General features: G+C 41.7%; 1 protein-coding gene across 2 annotated transcripts in view; it reads left to right on the top strand.

Annotated features, from left to right (window-relative positions):
- The window catches only part of DLC1 (DLC1 Rho GTPase activating protein), a 217,748-nt gene that overhangs the window by 188,745 nt on the left and 10,372 nt on the right, over window positions 1–18,631 (top strand). For both annotated transcript variants that reach the window (XM_059818170.1, XM_059818171.1), the window contains 4 exons: window positions 2,735–2,806; window positions 5,618–5,699; window positions 13,140–13,203; window positions 16,079–17,505. In XM_059818170.1, coding sequence (XP_059674153.1) covers window positions 2,735–2,806; window positions 5,618–5,699; window positions 13,140–13,203; window positions 16,079–17,505 — 1,645 coding nt within the window. The remainder of the gene's footprint in view (window positions 1–2,734; window positions 2,807–5,617; window positions 5,700–13,139; window positions 13,204–16,078; window positions 17,506–18,631) is intronic.

The following is an 18,631-nucleotide window of genomic DNA, read 5'->3' as shown; positions in this document are numbered from 1 at the left end:
GCAAGTATTGCTTTTAAACCCTTGGTGCTGTCCTGTACCCAGCCCTAGGCATTTGCCTAGCCTAATCGACGAACGGGCGCACTGGTGTCTTATTATTCTCTGCAATTCTTGTGGCCAACAAGGAATAATTCAGGTGTTTCATTGCCTAGGTAGACTTCTTACAGAATCATAGAATCATAGAGCTGTTTAGGTTGGAAAAGACCTTTAAGATCATCAAGTCCAACCGCAAACCTAACCCTGCTAAGTCCACCACTAAACCATGTCCCTAAGCGCCTCATCCACATGTCTTTTAAGTACCTCCAGGGGTGGTGACTCAACCACCTCACGGGGCAGCCTGTTCCAATGTCTGACAACCCTTTCAGTGAAGAAATTTTTCCTAATATCCAATCTAAACCTCCCCTGGCGTAACTTGAGGCCGTTTCCTCTTGTCCTGTCACTTGTCTCTTGGGAGAAGAGACCAACACCCACCTCTCTACAACCTCCTTTCAGGTAGTTGTAGAGAGCAATAAGGTCTCCCCTCAGCCTCCTCTTCTTGGCTGATTCTCAAAGGTATTTTGAAAGCAAATATGCTCTGAAAATCCCAAAGGTATCTGGCACCTGGGTGCCCATAAAATATGACTTCCACATAACTTGCATATATATTTGCAGAAAAGTTACACAAAGCTTCTATAGAGAACCTTAAAAAAAGTCTGATAAATGCATATTCACAATTTTCTAGCTCTAGAAGTATTTTACGGGTCATACACCTGAGGTGCTCAGTAAAGGACCTGTGAACAAATATTTAAACACATTTAAGAACCACTGTAGTAGTAAGGAAACTGACACTTTTTTCAATTGCACTACAAGCATCTATCTGGATTTTTAGGTAAATACTGGTTATCGGGGATAATTTTTTTTTCTGTTTTAAATCAAGTAAAATTCTCATTCAATCCAGACACTTCTGCAGGATGTGACCTATAAGATAATGCATTTTATTTTAAGTACACTTAAAAAATAATTGCAGATTTTTTTACTTTAGTATTTTCATTGCTTCTGAGATAGTAATATCCTGTTGTTTGTTCTTGCTTTAGCAGTACAAGTTTTAAATATATTTTAGATTGGGGTTTTTTTCCTTCTTTATTAACTTTCCCATGTATTGCCTTAGGATACTGAAATTAAAATACTATTTTAAGCAAAACTTTACAATCGCTTGCAATTGGAATTGAAGAATGCTTTTTCTTAATGAGTAGCTAAGTCAATATGTCTGTACGTGCTTGTTCTCATGTGGTCCCATAACCCAAAGGTGAAGCAAACACAAGTTACACAAATGCCTGCTTGTCCGGACTTCAGGGAGAGTGGATTTTTAGCTGTTTATTTATCTGGAATGTTGTGCTTTGGCTCACCTTAACCCCTTGCTTTGGGTTATGTATCTTAGCAAGGTAGTCTGGCAAAGCCCAAATATTTTAACCCTGTTGTAGCAATTTGGAAAATTAGAGGGGGATTGCCCTCATTTTGGAGATGCTACAAGGTGCCTGCCATTTTGTCCGATTTTATTGCGTACCTATATCTCAGTGAGAATATTTCATAATGTGCCAAAATCTTGAGACATTTTACTTATGTTATGTTTGGCTCTTCACTGCCCTATATGCAGTAACTTGTATTCTGAGCAAACCCTTTGCGCGTGGTTTCTGCAGCTGGTAGCTATAGTATCCTCTCCAAGTAGGTGGCAAAATTGTCTACTGAGTTGTACATAATGAAGCTTTTCTTTTCTGGTCCATCAAGAACAGTGAATATAATCAAAGCCAGATGAACCTTAAGAGTTTCTGATTGCTCACTGTCTGTTTGATCAGTTCTAAGCAGGGAGCTAAATTCCCAGTAGCACTTTCTTGAATTTTTAGAAGAACAAAATTAAGACAATCCATTTCCTGAACACTTGGAGAATACCCTAAATACCTTTTATGTTTTCCTAGTTTGAGCTAATAACATAACATATTCTTTATTTCTGCTTGTATTAGGTAACAAATGAATTTATATATAATTTATTCACAGACTACTATAACCTATGTTCAGAATGTTTCCTTTCTTTTGGTGTCATGTATATGTATGTGAATAATTTCATTTTGTGGTATGCTGTTTTGGGCAGTGTGAGGGAAAGTTAGCTGAATTCCCTGTAATATACCAAGTAACTCATAAATGCCTTGAAGACCTCCAGTGAAACTAGATTCTTGTTGGGTAGTAAATACGTGCTTGAGTGAGCTGCAGTACAGTGTGTCGTTTGTTCTTGGGCTTGGGTCTGTCAGAACTATCTACAAGATGTTAAAGTGCACAGTATTACAAGCTCTACTAGGAATTTCTGTCAAGACAAAATAGTTGTGCCAGGAGGATCATAAGAGTTGTTGAACAAATGCTGTTCATGTTGATTGCAGTGCTGGTTTCTCTAGCGTTAACAAAACCTGTACAGAATAATCCATAACTCCTGCAGTTTTTCATCTGTGCCTGTTATCTGTGCCCCTCTAACTATTAAAATGATGAGCTGTTGATAAATCACAGGTCAACGCTAGTGACTTTCCAGAATCTAAGATATGTTTGATCATGAGAAGAAAAGCAAACTGGGATAAGCAAACCTGTGTCTCATTTCAAAGTTGCTGAATACCTTCGTGCTTAGTTTGTAACGGGAATAGTAGAAGTGGTGGAGAAGAAGTTTTTGCTTTGCAGATCACTAATTGGAGGGTGTCTTGTTTCTGTCCTCTTCCAGAAATCGAGGCCAAGGAAGCTTGTGACTGGCTGCGGGCTGCCGGGTTCCCGCAGTACGCGCAGCTTTATGAAGGTAGGCACCTGAGCTTGCAAGTTGATCATCCCCTGGCAATTTTTGGACAATAAGATGTGATATTCACCAATAAATGATGTTCAGGGGCACAACTGAAGTGCCAGTGCATGAGATGACGTTTAGGGACTGGGCTGCTCTCTGCTGCCCACCACACGCATAGATGTGCCAAACCCAATGAGACTCTGAAGCACTCTTGGAGTTTTAAATTTGTTTCAGGTTTCTGTTTTAGTCTGAATCTTCCAAATGTCCTCATAGCACAAATGTTATGTTAGCACCATGGCACATTCCCTGTAGTTAAAACACAAATGAACTATATTTTCATGAATGTAGTCATCCACTGCTGCGAGCCCAGTCTTAGAGAAACACAGGAGCTGTGTCCAGCTCCACTGGCCAGCTCTTCTAATGGAGCAGAGGTAGGACATTCTGCATATGCGTGGATGCATCTGTACGCCTCATGGTTCCCAAGTCCTGTGTGTTTTTTCAGAACAGTTTGGGTTGGTGTTAGACACAGGCTCACTGTGAAGGGAAAAAAGAACTTACAAGCCGTTGTTGTGCAGATGTGCAGCAGCTCCTCGAAGAGACTGCTGCCTCCTGCACTCACTTGTCCTTCTGAGGGACGGATTCACTTTGCATGACCGCTATTACAAAGGATTTGCTCAATTAAAACTGTTGTCTTCATTGCCTCTCTAACCTCCTAGGAACTTGCAGTTTTGGCATACGGTTCTTACACTCTGATGCAGAGCAACATACAGAAGTTTGTTTTAAAGAGCAACATCCTTTTTATATATGTGTATTATTGTTCAGAATTCACATACCACACAAAATTACTTGCATTGTAGTGAAATTATTATGCAGTCTTATCTGCCTCTTCTTTTTTATAAAATAAACTCCAGCTGCTGCTTGTAAGAATGAGCATAGAAAGTCCATTATTTACAGTGAATAACTGTTGGAAATTACAGCAAATGCTGAGCGAACCTTCTTGAAAAATGATCTCGTTGAGCTTTGATTTGCAGCTGCATTGGCAATATGAGATGATAATAGCACTTTCAAAAGCAGCACTTGGCAAAACTTTTCTTCGCCTGTTCAGAAATTAAATTTCCTTTTATTATTTCTCTTCCTATTTTTTTTTTTCCTTTTTTTGTGCTAATGGAGATGCCAAGATTTTCTTGGGATGCAGAGCTGGGACTGTACTTCCAGTCTTTGTTAAAACTGGGGACAAGACTCTCAGCTGAATGTGTAGGCTTGTGGGTTTCATGTTATGCTGAGCTGTAAATCCTCTAACAAATTACTTGCATTCAGAAAACATGTCCGACCTGTGGTTACCATTGCCCTACCTGGAGACTCTACACTTAACATAAAGTTTCTAATGTAGGACCATGTCCTGCCCAACATCAAAAGGACCGCAGAGGTGAGAGCAAGAGGTGAGAGCAAGGCCAGCCATACCCATTGAGAAGACAGCTGTCCTTATATGAAAACAATATACCATTGTCCTTTGCAAGCCCCCCTGGCAGCAGCAGCAACAACAAAAACAGCAGCAGCATAAATTAAGCATTAAAAAAGTGGACTCGTGGAGACTATCAACTTCTTCCAAGTCATCTCTGTCACTTCAGTTCTTCCATATCTTTTCTTGTGGGCACTCTAAGGTACTAACTTTCTCAGAAGAAAAACTTGTATCAGCACTGGGGAAAAATACAGGAGTTCTGAGAAGTCACCTCTGTGGAGTGGTCCCACGCAGTACACATTTAAAAAGGAGATTAATCAATGAGCCTTTGTCAGTTGCTTTGCTAAAAATGCATTTTTCTGTAGAAAAGGTAGAATTTCTTGCATTTCGCAGAATACGTCATAATTTGTTTATTCCCGAGGCAAAATCAGGACAAATAGTTCATTTGAGAGATTATCTATTGGTATAAAAAAGCCAGAATATTAATTGCCTTTCCACAAATTAACACCAATCCTATTCTTTTCGTCAATTCAGCTCACTCTTTCCTGGTCTCTGGAGATTAAAATATTTTATAGACAACCACTTGGACCAGGAAAGTTGTATGCAAGTGCAACGGCATATTTGGAGTGTGTTCTTGTATTGCTCTGTGCCCTCAACACCCAGTGGCTTTGGTGGGAGTTTTGGCTGTGCAAGGAATGCTGGATCAGGACCTGTATGACAGTCAGGAATCTGTGGAGGACAGTAAATAATATATATGTGGTTGCTGCTTCAGAGCTGTAGTAAATTTTAAACTCTCTGCCAACATTGTTTCCTCCCCCTCACTCTTCCAGTTGTTTACCTAAATAATCTCTTAAATAGGCTCCACGCAGCTTGCCCTGCTTTCATTTCAGTCCATATCTCATTAATGTTGTAACAGTGTCAAACTTTTAAATAGCTTGATTAACAGCCAAGGAGATTCTGTTTTTCATTCTTTTCCAGAGATTTGGGGTTTACTGACCTTTTTTCTTTAATGTGAGATATTAGTACTTTGATGGAGATTGTATATTTATTTTAAATAAAGCTAGCCTGAATCAGTTTACGCTTCTGATGTCAGATAGGGAGCTCACATTTGCCTCTTTCCCTCTCCCATTGTTTCATCTCTGCTTTGCTCATTTTTTCCCTCATTATGCGTATGAATATTCCGTTATCAAAGGTGCACGTCACAATCTTGTACATGAAAAGGAAGCATTTGAGTTGGTAACGTGTGTTTACCAGAGAAGTGCCGGTCACTGGCATCTTGGTGAGCTCAACTGGAGGCAGCTGGTTGTTCTGAAATAACTCACCACTGGAAATGAGAGTCATTTTGATTCCATCTGTCTCTATTCCTACAGATCTCCTTTTTCCAATTGACATCGCTCTAGTCAAGCGAGAGCATGACTTTCTGGACAGAGATGCTATTGAGGCCTTATGCAGGTAGGTGAAAAAAAATCACACTGCATTTTGAAACAAAACTCTTCCTGTGCAATAGAAAATATAACCTGGGAAAAGCATAACCTCAACCGAATTATGTACTATTAAATAACCATTTGCTTGAAACCTTTTTGTTATCCACTATCAGTATGCGGTTTTCATTAGAATAATATGTTGGGCTAAGTAATGTTTGGAGTTCGTATTTAAAACAAAGTTGGGAGGAAAATGGCAGAAGTCTTTGTGACAGGCGTATTTTTAATTATTATTCTTAATTTGCTTTCATTACTAATTCCCAAATTAGTGAGGCACGCGGAAGCAGAACTGTACTGGCTACAGCTATCTGCACATACAACTGTAGCATCGGTTCCCACATGGGAATTATTTCTTGGGAGCAGCATTAGCAAAGCTGTGCTGCTGCACTCCATTACTATCCTTTCTTACCTTGGTGAGCAGCTATGTATACAAACAAAACAAAAAGCTACGTAAACAAACCCTCATGCTAACCTCAGTACATCACCCTGTGTGTGCCATGATCACGAAATATGGCTATAAGGGTTAATGTGAGCTAATCTAAGAGTTTACCACCACTGCAAACGCTGGCCTGCCCTCAGCCGCGTGCTCCAATTATGTGTCTTTGTTGTTTATGGGCTCCTTCCACAAACCAGTTCAACTCACTCACTCTGCACAAAGAGTCTGAATAGTTCTCTGCTGGGTTAGTAAATTTAAATCAGCCCATGGAGAGGCATAATGAACCACAGAATAGGTGCAAAGGATGTGACAGGACCCCACAGCCAGCTGCAGGGGCAGGAGAAGGGATGGGTAGAGAAAAAGAGGGAGCAAGACTTGCTTGTCTGTGGCAGCATGTTTTTTACAGAACTACAGCCTCAGCATTACTGATTTTGTCATAAGAGCAATTGCAGTGGCTCCATCTGACACTTACCCATCCATTAGTTACCTCCTCTAGTGTGAGTCCACAATCTTAAATGGCAAAAAAAAGCCTTAACTTTTCATATCTCCGGTTACCTAGAAATGAGTGCAGTTTTCTGCCTCTGTCCTCTATCATGGCAGCTTCCCAAATGGTCTGCAAAATGAATGCTTTTGGATACTACATGCATGATGTCTGCAACTCTAAATGTCAGTAATTCTAATGAATTACAAAACCCTTTTAAGAAAGGCTTTAAGTTTACAGTGTTCTCATGCCATCGCTGCCATACTTGGAAGGGAAAGAGAGGGACTGGAATTTAAAGTTCTTCAGAAATATTTACAAGATTTTCAAACTGAGAAAACAGATTTGTTGTCCAGTCATTGGGAGGGGAAAAATCTCATTAACGGAAAGTTCAGACTCAAGACATGCCCTACTCCTGTGTAGGGCACCTACTCCATCGTTATTAAAATGTGATGCATTGGCGTGCTTATTTGTGGAACTTGTGAAGTCATTGAACAGAAAGTACAGCAATGTGAATAAATGCTGGTTCCCAGAAGCATGATCTTCCCTTGCCAGGAAAACAAAATACAGTCAAGCCAGCATATTTTGGACCGAGTGCTCACCTGTGAGAATACTTTTTAATCTGGGATTTTTTATTTATATGGGAAAAAAAGGTAGCAGATTGTTTCTCACTGATGCAAGTAAGAATATGCCCTCCGTATCTCTTTGAGATTTGCTGCTGGTGTGATCAATACAAGCAGTTAGCACTCTTTCTGAACATAGAGGACAATAAAAAGATCTGATTCCTAAGAATGGAAGCTTGTATTGTAAGCCTTCTAATAAAGGTAAGCAAACCAAAATGATGTGGGTATATAGATACTTTGTGAAACTAGGAAGTTTTTCGTAAGTCTGCTAATTGTAAAATAACCTCTTCGCTTTCATCTTCAAATTCTTTTCTGTGTAATATGCGTAAGAATCCACGGGTCTTACTGTAGTTTGAGACAAAGATTTCAGATGTTGAACTATATCATTCTGAAGCCTGTGGTGTATATATCACAGTTATCTTTTAGAATATAACTTTAAAACTGAAGCTAATGTTTCTCCAGAAGTGTTCAGATCTCACCTCAGAATAAAACTGAAGTAATTCAGTTAATCACCTCGGATGTCTGAATTTAGCCCTTTACCATTTGTGTTAGACAAAAGCAGTACATTATTACAACATTTCCACCTTTAGATTTTTTTTTCCACACCTCCTTGTTTAATTTTGTAAAGCTCATTAAAAAACATGGAGAAGGCACATCATTTGGAATGCTGCATTTCTTCCTGAAGCCTGGGTTTATTTTGACTCATGCCATGGTCAGTGTGTAAACAGTAAAGGGGTTTACTCGGTAAAAGACTTAAAGCTGCTTCACAACCTTAAGTCTATCGCTGTTTCTTGACTGAAAATTGGAATAGTTTTGGAATATTTGCATTTTCAGCAGAGAGCTAATTGAACACTGTATGCAGTGGATGGTAATGCTGAGAATCTGCTTTTGTGTATAACAACCAGTGTTCTGCCAGCAGTTCTAATTACCTTGTTCTAATTACTGCATGTGAAGAAATCATTTTTAAAAAGACTGTAGAAATTACAGTGACAAGGATTTTTTTTAAGTTTGAAGCATTTTAAATGATAGTTTACATCTGAACAGTGTTGTAAATTATCATTTAATAGTCTTATTAATGGAAGCAGGAAAACTAATGTAACTTGAAAAATAGCTTATTAGTAAATGTTTTGCAAAATTCCTTTCTAAATGGAAAAGGTATCAATAGCCATCCCATTGAGGATTTCCTTGAAAAGTTTTAAGTGAAAAGTGGGTTGAGGCTTGAATTACAGAGATAGCATATGGCACATGGTAACAGTAGATGATAGATGGTTAAGAAACATCATTTAGTGATCTTATCATGAAATGTAGGGTTAAAAATGTAAGAGCGATGACTCTACTTTAATTTGCTAGAATGCTGCCTGTAGTGACTGCGCAAAGTACTGCTGGCCTTGGTTTCATAAGGCTTTACGTAGATTAATGACTGGGAATTTATCTCCGGAGGATAACTCTCTGCATCATGCACTGATGAAACTAAGTACTGAAACATGCCTATCCTAAAGGTTGTTGCTAAGTACAAAATACATAGCAAGCCATGATGGAAATCCTATTTAATCTGCTTTACGCACAGCTAGAAAACTGCCACACTATATACGCAAGAGGTTTCTTAAATCTTTTACCATCAGGACTTCTCATCCAGGAAATTGATTGTAATGGATTCGCATGAGCAGCATTCACTGCTCGTGTCATTTGGTTTGTAGGGAGCTGGCCTCCTTTGCAGGTTAGAGCATGCAGATGAACCGCAGGAGCCAGCGTAGAGGCTGTCCACTGCAGTGAGACAAGAAAGCCCTTGTATCATCAATTAGTTACAGGTACAATGGAGTTGGAATTTGCCCTGTAAGAAGGAATTAAGAATTTAAATCCATCAAGAAAATATTTTAAACTTTAAAGCTAGATCATACAGTTACTCAGATTGAAAATTGTCATTTAAAATGCGTAAATCTAATATTGCGCATTGCTGCCACTTTTCTTGGGTGCATGGGGTGAGAATTTTCTCCTGTTAATGAGAGCAGAATTAATTACCTGAGGTTACAGCCAATGTGGAACTGACTGGTATCTAGATTAACAAAGACTTCATATTATAAGCCCATATTTTAATTTATAAATTAGCTGAAGTTAGCTGTTCACACTGCAATTTTTGATAGCGAATGTCTTGTTCAGGCTGCCTTTCTTAAAAGAAGTTCAGACTAAACTGGTTTGGCCATTTCTGAGGAGAAGACTAGGGAAAATGCATTGTTTGCTCATTTCTGAGAGAAGCTCCAGTGCCTGATGTGTTGGGTGCAGCAGGTTCAGGCTTCCAGTGTAATTGCCACTCAGGGCTGATACGGGCCAGTCTCGACTCAGGGGCTGGGACTGAGAGGCAGGTCCTGTTGCATTGGTCACCCTCAGGAAGAAGGTTTTTGCAGAGCTGGGGTAAAGGAGGGCGAGAGCCTGGGTAGGAGTACATGGAGGGGCAAGGAAAAGTGATGTCGTGGAGATATAACGCTCCACAGGAGTAAGATACCATCTGGATGCGAAGATGTATAGAGAGAGGGCTGACTCAAACGCATTTATCTAAATGATGGGAAAGAACATTATCTTTTTAGCCAGACAGTCATCCAGAAGGTGGCCAGGGTAGGAGGCATTGTAGAAATTGCGACTGAGATAGCCAGATGGTGAAAGCAGCTGTAACTGCTGTCTGCAGCAATCCTGCCCCGTCCCTCCATCTCCCATCTTGTCCTCGCGAAGGTGTCGCTGAGACAGGTTTGGGCAGAATATGACAGAGCTAAAGAATGAGGCAGACCTGCTGACTGTCAGCAGGGAGATGATAAGTTGAATTTATACCTGGGAATGGAATTACCAAAGGAGATGGTCCGGAGCCAGAGGAGAAAATTGTGGTTCATTAACAAGCATCGATTTGATGAGATCTGTAGAAAATGAATGTGTGCTTACATGCTTAAAAAGTATTGCAAAGCATCTGTGAAGGTCAATGACAGTTGGGTAGGTAACTCTTATCCTGGCAAAGCCTAAACTTTGTAAGCTTAGCTTTCCAGACTCAATAATGTGTTTGGAAGGCAGTTTTGCATATTGTACTGTGTTTTCATGCCCTATAGCTCAAGGAACGGGGCACTGCTGAACTTGAGCAGAAGTTAAAGCAGGATGTGTGATGTATATAATGAAAGTTGCAGACCTGAGGCAATCGCTGCAGAACATTTAGGTTGTAAAAGGGAAACTGATTTTGCGATGAAATCATGTCAAATATGTAACAGAGCCTTTATTTGACTCGCTGCTATTGTATTTAACCTTGCTCATTGGGGGTTACCTTATCTTGCCTTCATACTCGTTTTTGTGAGGTGAGCGCCAGGAGATCTTTTTTTTCTTAAACACCCTCTGTGGAAACAGAGGTCTTTGCTCCACCCTTTTCCACCTATTTCAGGATTTTAATTTGAGTAGGAGAAAAATCTGGGGATGTAATCTTTGTGAAATCAGAGATCGTCTTTATTAGCGGTCAGACAGGCTGGAGCTAGATAAAGCCTGATACAGGGATTCGGTGATAACTTCTCTCTGCATAAGTCAAAGGTTGCAACACTGTGAAATTTGTGAATTATTACACAATATAGAACTGAAGCCAGTTGAATATTCCCTGGCCTTGAAGTCCAGGAGTTTAAGAGGAGAATGTTTTTATAGCAGAGAGAGGGAGGCAGCTTTCTGCTGCTGTGTGGCCTCTTAAAAACAAAAATACCAGTTTTGTTGTGTAGCACGTAGATGGGACATTCACCCTTCACCCACGCCATAAATACAATTCCTCTGAAATTCACTGGACTTGTGCATGTGCCCACCAGCTGCAGCCGGCAGGACTGAGCCTTCTGCCTTTTAAAGTCAGAGCAAAGATGAAAATAGAGAGATCTGGATAACTTTCCTAACCTGCCGCTGCCCTACTATTTGACCCATGGCAATTCTTCCTGTTTCTCTTCTTTTCTGCTATGTTGTGGCTGGGTCTAATTATAGATCAAACTGCCTTTTTTTTTACTTCACAACTGCAACAAAAGCACCAGTAGGAGCTTTTCCATTTTCTTTGATGGCCTCAGGATCAAGCCCTGTGTAAATACCATCTGCAGCCAATCCTGTGCATAAAAGGCGAGGGGAAAGAGAGGAGGAAACTAGTAATTCTTCCTGTGCACACATTTTCTAGATTCAAGTTACAAGTTTCATGAATCCGAAAAGACTCATCTGAAGCAACAGGAGAAATCAGCATTTCTTTTTTTTTTTTTTTTAGTTTTTCAAAGCTGCTGATACAGGCTCTTCTTTACACTTTGCTCAAACGAATTATATAAAAATTATACAACTTCCTTCAGAATGAATTAGGCTTTTTAAAGCTCAGTTTTGCTCCTGTTGAATTTGGGCTGTGGTCTGGCTGAAGGAAAGAGGCAGCTTTGCTGCTCTGTCTTCCCCAGCTCGGGGAACTGACCTGAATCACAGAACCACAGAAAAGGTTGGAAAAGACCTGTAAGATCATCAAGTCCAACCATCAACCCAGCACCACCATGCCCACTAAACCATGTCCCACAGTGCCATGTCCACACGTTCCTTGAACACCTCCAATGATGGTGACTCCACCACCTCCCTGGGCAGTTTGTTCCAGTGCTTCACCACTCTCTCAGTAAAGAAATTTTTCCTAATATCCAGCCTAAACCTCCCTGGCACAACTTGAGGCCCATCAAAGTGTCGAAAGGTTAGTTTTCAGCTTGGTTAGTCTCCTCATCCATCCCGCAGTGCAGCCTCATGAGTGGAAGTATTAATACAAGGGACCAAACCATTTCTTCCATGAAGCTGCTGCTTCAGCTTTTCTGCCTTCTGCCTCGCAGCCAGCCTGTTCCTGCCCTTTGCCTTGCCATAGCACCAGCATTTCTCTAACCATGCTTTACCAGTGCAGATTTTAGCTGAGCCATGTCCCTGGAGCAGTTTCTGGGAAGGCGACAGCTGGGAGAAGGGCAGGAGCCCACAGCAGCCTGCATTTAGCTGTGCCTAAACTGCCGTGGAGCTGTGTGTTTAATAATGACGAGTTTTGCTCTGCTGTAAGCTGTTTGTGCTCAGGACTGCACACTGAGCTTCTGGGGGAGAAGGGAGAAGAAAGATAATTTTTTTGTTTTAGGGATACCTACCAGATCAGAGAATAAAGCGATGCTTATGTACATTTGTGCAGTACTTCAAGATATGCATCCAGAATGCTGTCAAGTTTCACAAGGAGGCTGGTTAACTATTGTTGCTGCAGCAATTTATTTTTCTTTAAATTTTAGTCCTTCAGAAAAACAATGTGTAAAAGAGTTTCGGGTCTCTGGGTTTTTTTTAAAACTGGTGAGTTGTCTTGTCCCAGGACTGTATTGAAAAAAAACCATTGTTCACAAACAAAATAGACACCTAATAAGTGGAAAATAAGTTTTCCTCTGGGAGGTTTTAGCTTATAAAGTACAATTTTAAAGCAGCGTGCTTTTTTCACACAGGCACATGTACACAGTGTCAAATAAGAAGCCTTTTCCCTTATTTTCAGTCTGTCAAGATTGATTGTTTCAGGGTTCGGATGTCTGCTATTTAAACAAATGTAATTATTACAATTCATTGGATATAATGCACTTCTCAGTCTAAGTTTCCGTTCACTTCTCTTTACTTTGATGCAGGTAATTGTGACAAATAGTCATCCATCCCTCCCTCTGAAGTTAGAATACAGCCAAATGTAATGGGTTAATGGTTAAGTATAATTAGGGCTCTAATTGAAACTCTGCTTGTGGCTATTTGTATGCAAAGCAGTTTGGGGACAGCCTTCACAAAAGCTTTTGAACTGGAATAGCCTGTGTCAAAACACTGGAGTGTTCTCTCAATATGGTTTCCTTTGCTTTGCAGGCGCTTAAATACTTTAAACAAATGTGCAGTGATGAAGCTAGAAATTAGTCCCCACAGGAAAAGGGTAAGTTCCTTTAACGTTTTCTGTTACAGCATTGTACGTTAATAAAACTGAAAAAAAGGTCTAGCAGATTGCTTACCTGCAGTCTAGGGTGACATCTGAGTAGAGACTGGCAAGGACACACAGTTAAAACCCTGCGTACGTTTCATTTTGTGTTCTCACTGAGTGAAAACTGCAGGGCTTGGCTGCAGGTAAAGGCTATTCGTCTAGCTAACTCTACCCCGGAATGCTGCTCCCGGTCGGAAAGGCACTGGGCTTCTCTGCCTGCCAGTGAGGTTGTCCGTGTTGTAGCGTATTACCTGCACTCAGGCAGGATTGTAAAGAGTAGGCTTGATGGAGGGGATCCCGACCAGCCATGATGAGCTGACCTGAAGGTTAGAACATCAACTTTGGTGTCATCTTCATGGTTTTGGTTCTTTGCCATCACTTTAGAGTTGTATTATTTTATTATAATGTAGGCAGGATCAACTGGACTGCACTTGGCCTGCAAAGGAAAGAGCCAGTCCTTTGTAGGATTGGGCACGTTGTTTCCTCGGTTTTTAATTATAGAGCTCAAAATTAAAGCAAAGTATTTACAGAATACATCAGCTACCTTTTTAGAAAGTCTGCATGTTTCCACGGAGCTCAGCAGGAATTAAAAGTAATTCCTGGTTCTTCAGGATCCCTGTGGGGTGTGCTGAGAAATAAGAGAGCACCTACTGTAATTTCAGTAAGGTACTACCGACAGAAAGCTGAGTTGCTGGGCTTTGCTAGTAAGGTACCTCTTGATAGCTGTCTTAAAACTATGTGTGTGTCCTAGGAGGGATCAGTAGTTGATACCGTCCCCTGGGATATGACAACTGCAGATAAAGATGACTGAGCTGAGGCAATACAATGCTGCCCTACCCTTAACAAGAATGCATACAAATGCTCTGAGGTTGTTTACCAGGAATTAATCCCCTCTTTCCCTATCTGTTTGTGGTATGTTGGAAACAGCATCCACGCTCCAGAAGATAACACTTTGAGGCAGCATATATAGGAACTCTTTAAATGCAGGAGTAGACAGCTGGATTGCCATTTATGACCACCAGAAGATTCCTCCTCCTTGTTCCTGAACCTTGTTAACACTGGAATGATCAGTATTGCTGTTAGAGGTCAGACCAGACCCGACTTCAGGTCCAAACCCCAGATCTTCCGGAGCCTGGACATTACCTTTTGTTTCAGTCCTTCCTGATTTTCATTCGCCACCCATGCTCTGGCAGATGGACTTGGATCCTATTCCCTTTTGTTGTTGACTTCACTAAAATCAATACTTAGCCTTTAAAGCTTTTTAACACTAGGGAAAAATTGTGCTGACAGAAACATGTTTCCTTATGTTTGCATTTACCACTTTGCAAATTAAGATCACTTTACTGCTCCTTTTTTTCCAGTCAAACCACATTCACCACCAAACCATCATTATTATCCATTGGCAGTTTCAGATTACCTTTTTCCTTCTGAAAACTTTAAATAAGCAAGCCAGTCCTCTTAGGTTTTCATCTGACTCATGGACAGAAGTAGTTTGTAGTAGCTGGGAAACAAAGAAAATGATGCTTGCTCTGTGTCTCGTGTGTATGTGGTTACAAAAAATAAATATGGTGTTTCACTTATTTTCCTGAGCTGATGAAAAGTGCTATAAAAAAAAACCCCAAAAAACGAGGAGAGGATCAGGAGCTAAAGTATACATAAATAAAATACTTGAAATATTAATAATTTACTTGTTTTTCAGAGAATAAGTCTTTGTGTTCCTGGAACACAAATAGTTACAGTTTGGGGCATGCATGTGTGTTTGTTTTTAAATTAAAGCAATCTAAACAAATGAAGTGAAACTCATGGAGCTGGGTGGCAATTAGTGTTTCCTACTCTGAACGCCAAAGGTTATTTTGTGGTTTCATGGTGTCATATTAAAATATCTTCATTGGCTTTATTCTTCCAACATGAAATTTTCCAGGTATTTGGAATACCAATTATATCAGTCCCAGGATCATTCCCTTTCAGTATTTAGATGAAAAGATTGTAGGCGTAAGTGGTGTACATGTAATTGTGCCCTCAGGCATTACTCATACATCAAACATCAGCAGCAGAGATGTTATTTACAATTTACTTACGTGCTATACTGTCAGTGAGCTCTTGCTGCTCGCTATCTATGAGTGTTAAAGTTTGCCTGAAGCGAGACTGAAGTAGAAATTTCACAGGACATTCTTAAAATGTTAGGTGCTAGTCTGTGGGAGGAAGAGTGGACCAGGTAAGAGCCTGGAGAGAAACTCTTGCATTGCAAGAGTTTCTTTTGCTATCTCATCAGTCACAGCGAGGAGACCGTTCAGACTTCCTGAATGGGTAAGGAATTAAGCTGCTACAATTCAGAACGTATGAGAAACATCTCATAATTGCAAAGAGGAGTATAAACACACAGCCACTATCAACAGAGTGTAACTTTGGAGAGAGTCCAGAGAGACCCCAGCCCCTGACTGACTCCAGTTTAAAATTTTATGCATGCCAGGAATTTCCATTGATCTGAGGGCTATCCGCTGTGACCAATTAATTAAAAGTCTATGGATACTAGGGTTTTTAGAAAAGAGCAATTTAAAGCAGCTTGTATTGTTTGGTTTTTTCTACAAAGCGTATATCTCTTGTATTTAAAAACTGTTAAAATATATTGCCTGTCCCATGTTATCTTTTCCTGTGATGGGCTTTATGGCCTAATCTTCCTCTCCCTCAAGTAAAAGACTGTTTTCGCTTTAAATTCAGTGAGAACAAGGTCATGCTTAATGCAGTTTAGTGGGCATTGTATTTAAATGCAACCGCCTTTGCTGTTTGGGCATTTTGCAAGCAGTACTTTCAGGGTTCTTCTTCTTTGCAGAGCGAAGATTCGGATGAAGATGAACCTTGTGCAATAAGTGGCAAATGGACTTTTCAGAGAGACAGCAAGAGGTGGTCGAGGCTTGAAGAGTTTGATGTGTTCCCTCCAAAACCGGACTTGAATACCCCCTCCCTGGAAGCTGCTCACCTTACTAATGCAGCAAGCAGTGAAAGTGTGCTAACAGACCTCAGCGAACGCCAGGAGGTGGCTTCTATTCTGAGCATCAGCAGCACCAGCAGCCACCAACCAACGCTGCAGAGCGAGGCATCTACCACCAGGACAAACTCGGTCGTGAGCGTTTGTTCATCGAGCAATTTCGTAGCAAATGATGACTCATTCAGCAGCCTCCCCTCGCCCAGGGAGCTGAATAGCTTCAGCTTCAACACGAAAGCCAATGAGAAGAACGCCAAGTCCAAAACAAAGAGCCTGCTCAAGAGAATGGAGAGCCTGAAAATCAAGAGCTCTCACCATGGCAAGAGCAAAGCTCCTTCAAAGCTTGGCCTTATTATTAGCGGGCCCATCCTGCAGGAGGGCATGGATGAAGATAAACTGAAACAACTTAACTGCGTGGAGATCTCTGCCCTCAATGGCAATCACATCAGCCTCCCCATGGTACGAAAGAGGAGCGTCTCCAATTCCACCCAGACCAGCAGCAGCAGTAGTCAGTCTGAGACGAGCAGTGCCGTCAGCACACCCAGTCCTGTCACGCGAACACGCAGCCTCAGTGCGTACAATAAAAGGGTGGGCATGTACCTGGAAGGCTTCGACCCCTTCAACCAGTCAACATTCAGTGACGTGATGGAGCAGAACTTCAAGAACCGGGGAAGCTTTGCAGAAGACACTGTGTTTTTTATCCCCGAAGATCATAAGCCCGGCACTTTTCCCAAAGCACTCTCCAACGGCAACTTCTCCCCGACAGAAAGCAACGCCTCTGTGAACTGGAGGACAGGGAGTTTCCACGGACATGGCCATCTCACCCTCCAGAGGGAACACAGTGGTGACAGCTCCAAAGAGATGGGCATGGGGAAAAGGCGCAACTCCTCCAGCTCGGTGAGCAGCCGCCTCAGTATTTATGACAACGTGCCAGGCTCGATCCTGTATTCCAGTACGAGTGACCTGGCCGACCTCGAAAATGAAGACATATTCCCAGAACTAGACGACATCCTGTACCACGTCAAAGGGATGCAGAGAATAGTAAACCAGTGGTCAGAGAAGTTCTCGGATGAAGGAGACTCCGACTCAGCGCTCGACTCCATCTCCCCGTGTCCTTCCTCTCCAAAGCAGATCCACCTCGACGTAGACAACGATCGAACAACACCAAGTGACCTTGACAGTACGGGGAATTCACTGAACGAAACGGAAGAGCCCGCGGGGATGCAGGACAGGAGGGACTCTGGGGTGGGCGCATCGCTGACGCGGTCCAGCAGGTGAGGTCATGAGCGCTGGGACTTGGGGTGGCCCCGGTGAGGTCCCCTGCAGCCCGAGTGGCTCTGTAGTAGCCGCACCACACTCAGTTAAGGTGCAATAGAAGTTGTGGCCATTCAAGCACACACATGCTGCTCCCGTTGCTTCCCAAAACAATTATAGGCAAGGGGAGTATTTGTGCAAGACTTTCAGACAAGTGATTCCCACACTGTATGTTTGTATGTGCAGCCTGAGTCATCATTGAAAAACAGCCCGGTCAGCAAGGCAGCGTTAGGAGCAATGTTAAGGCAGTTTTGGGGGATGATAATTCTTCAGACTGAAATGGTGTGTGGGAGGGAGAGGGACCTCAAGTAGAATTGCTCACTTTTTAAGTTGGCTAGGAGAACCAGTGTAAGTATGGTCAGGGTGTAGTAAAAAAAATTGTTTCAAAAATTGTCCTTTTCAGTAGCAGGCTGTTTCTTAATAGTATGCTAGGGCATTAAATCTGTGGGGAAAATGAGGTTTGTTTACTTTCTCTTGATCGTTGTAGCAGAGTGGGGGACTGGGGGAGTTCCAGTGGCCTCCCAGTTTCTGCTGGGAGTTTTACCATGGGAAGGATGACTGTATTTAGTATTGTGAGTAGAGCAAGGAGTTGAATTCTTTCTAGCTTTGTTTCCAGTTTTCCTTTAAAACTGGTGCAAATCATTTAGGGCCTGGTTTCTGCTGTCATTCAGTCGCCTACAGCGGCTTGTATAAACTTAATGGGACTTTTAGAAGTGCTTAGTTCCTATTTGATGTGTCTTAAAAATTTGGACTGTTTTTTCTTAATGGAGTTTTTTCATTCCCACTGCCTTAATACTGAAAGGGCTTCTGAAAAAGTATGTTGGAGCCCTCAGAGGATACCTGATAGGGCAAGACTGTGTAGTTAACACTGAGCCATAGGTCAGCTCAGAGTGCGCCTTCCTACCTGAAGCACCTGCACGTGCTGCATTGCACCAGGTGAGGCAGAGATGCTGCCGGCTGATGCCTGTGAAATCTCAGAAGGCAGCGGCTGCCAAGGGCAGAGAGCTCAGCGGTACATTTGCAGTAATTCCTGCACATGTCTTGCAGGGATGTTTCAGTGACCGATCCTTGCTCTGTCCCCCATCT

This window comes from Gavia stellata, chromosome 5, assembly GCF_030936135.1.
Source record: "Gavia stellata isolate bGavSte3 chromosome 5, bGavSte3.hap2, whole genome shotgun sequence".
Lineage (NCBI taxonomy): Eukaryota > Metazoa > Chordata > Aves > Gaviiformes > Gaviidae > Gavia > Gavia stellata.
This window is presented reverse-complemented; position numbering and strand designations above follow the sequence as displayed.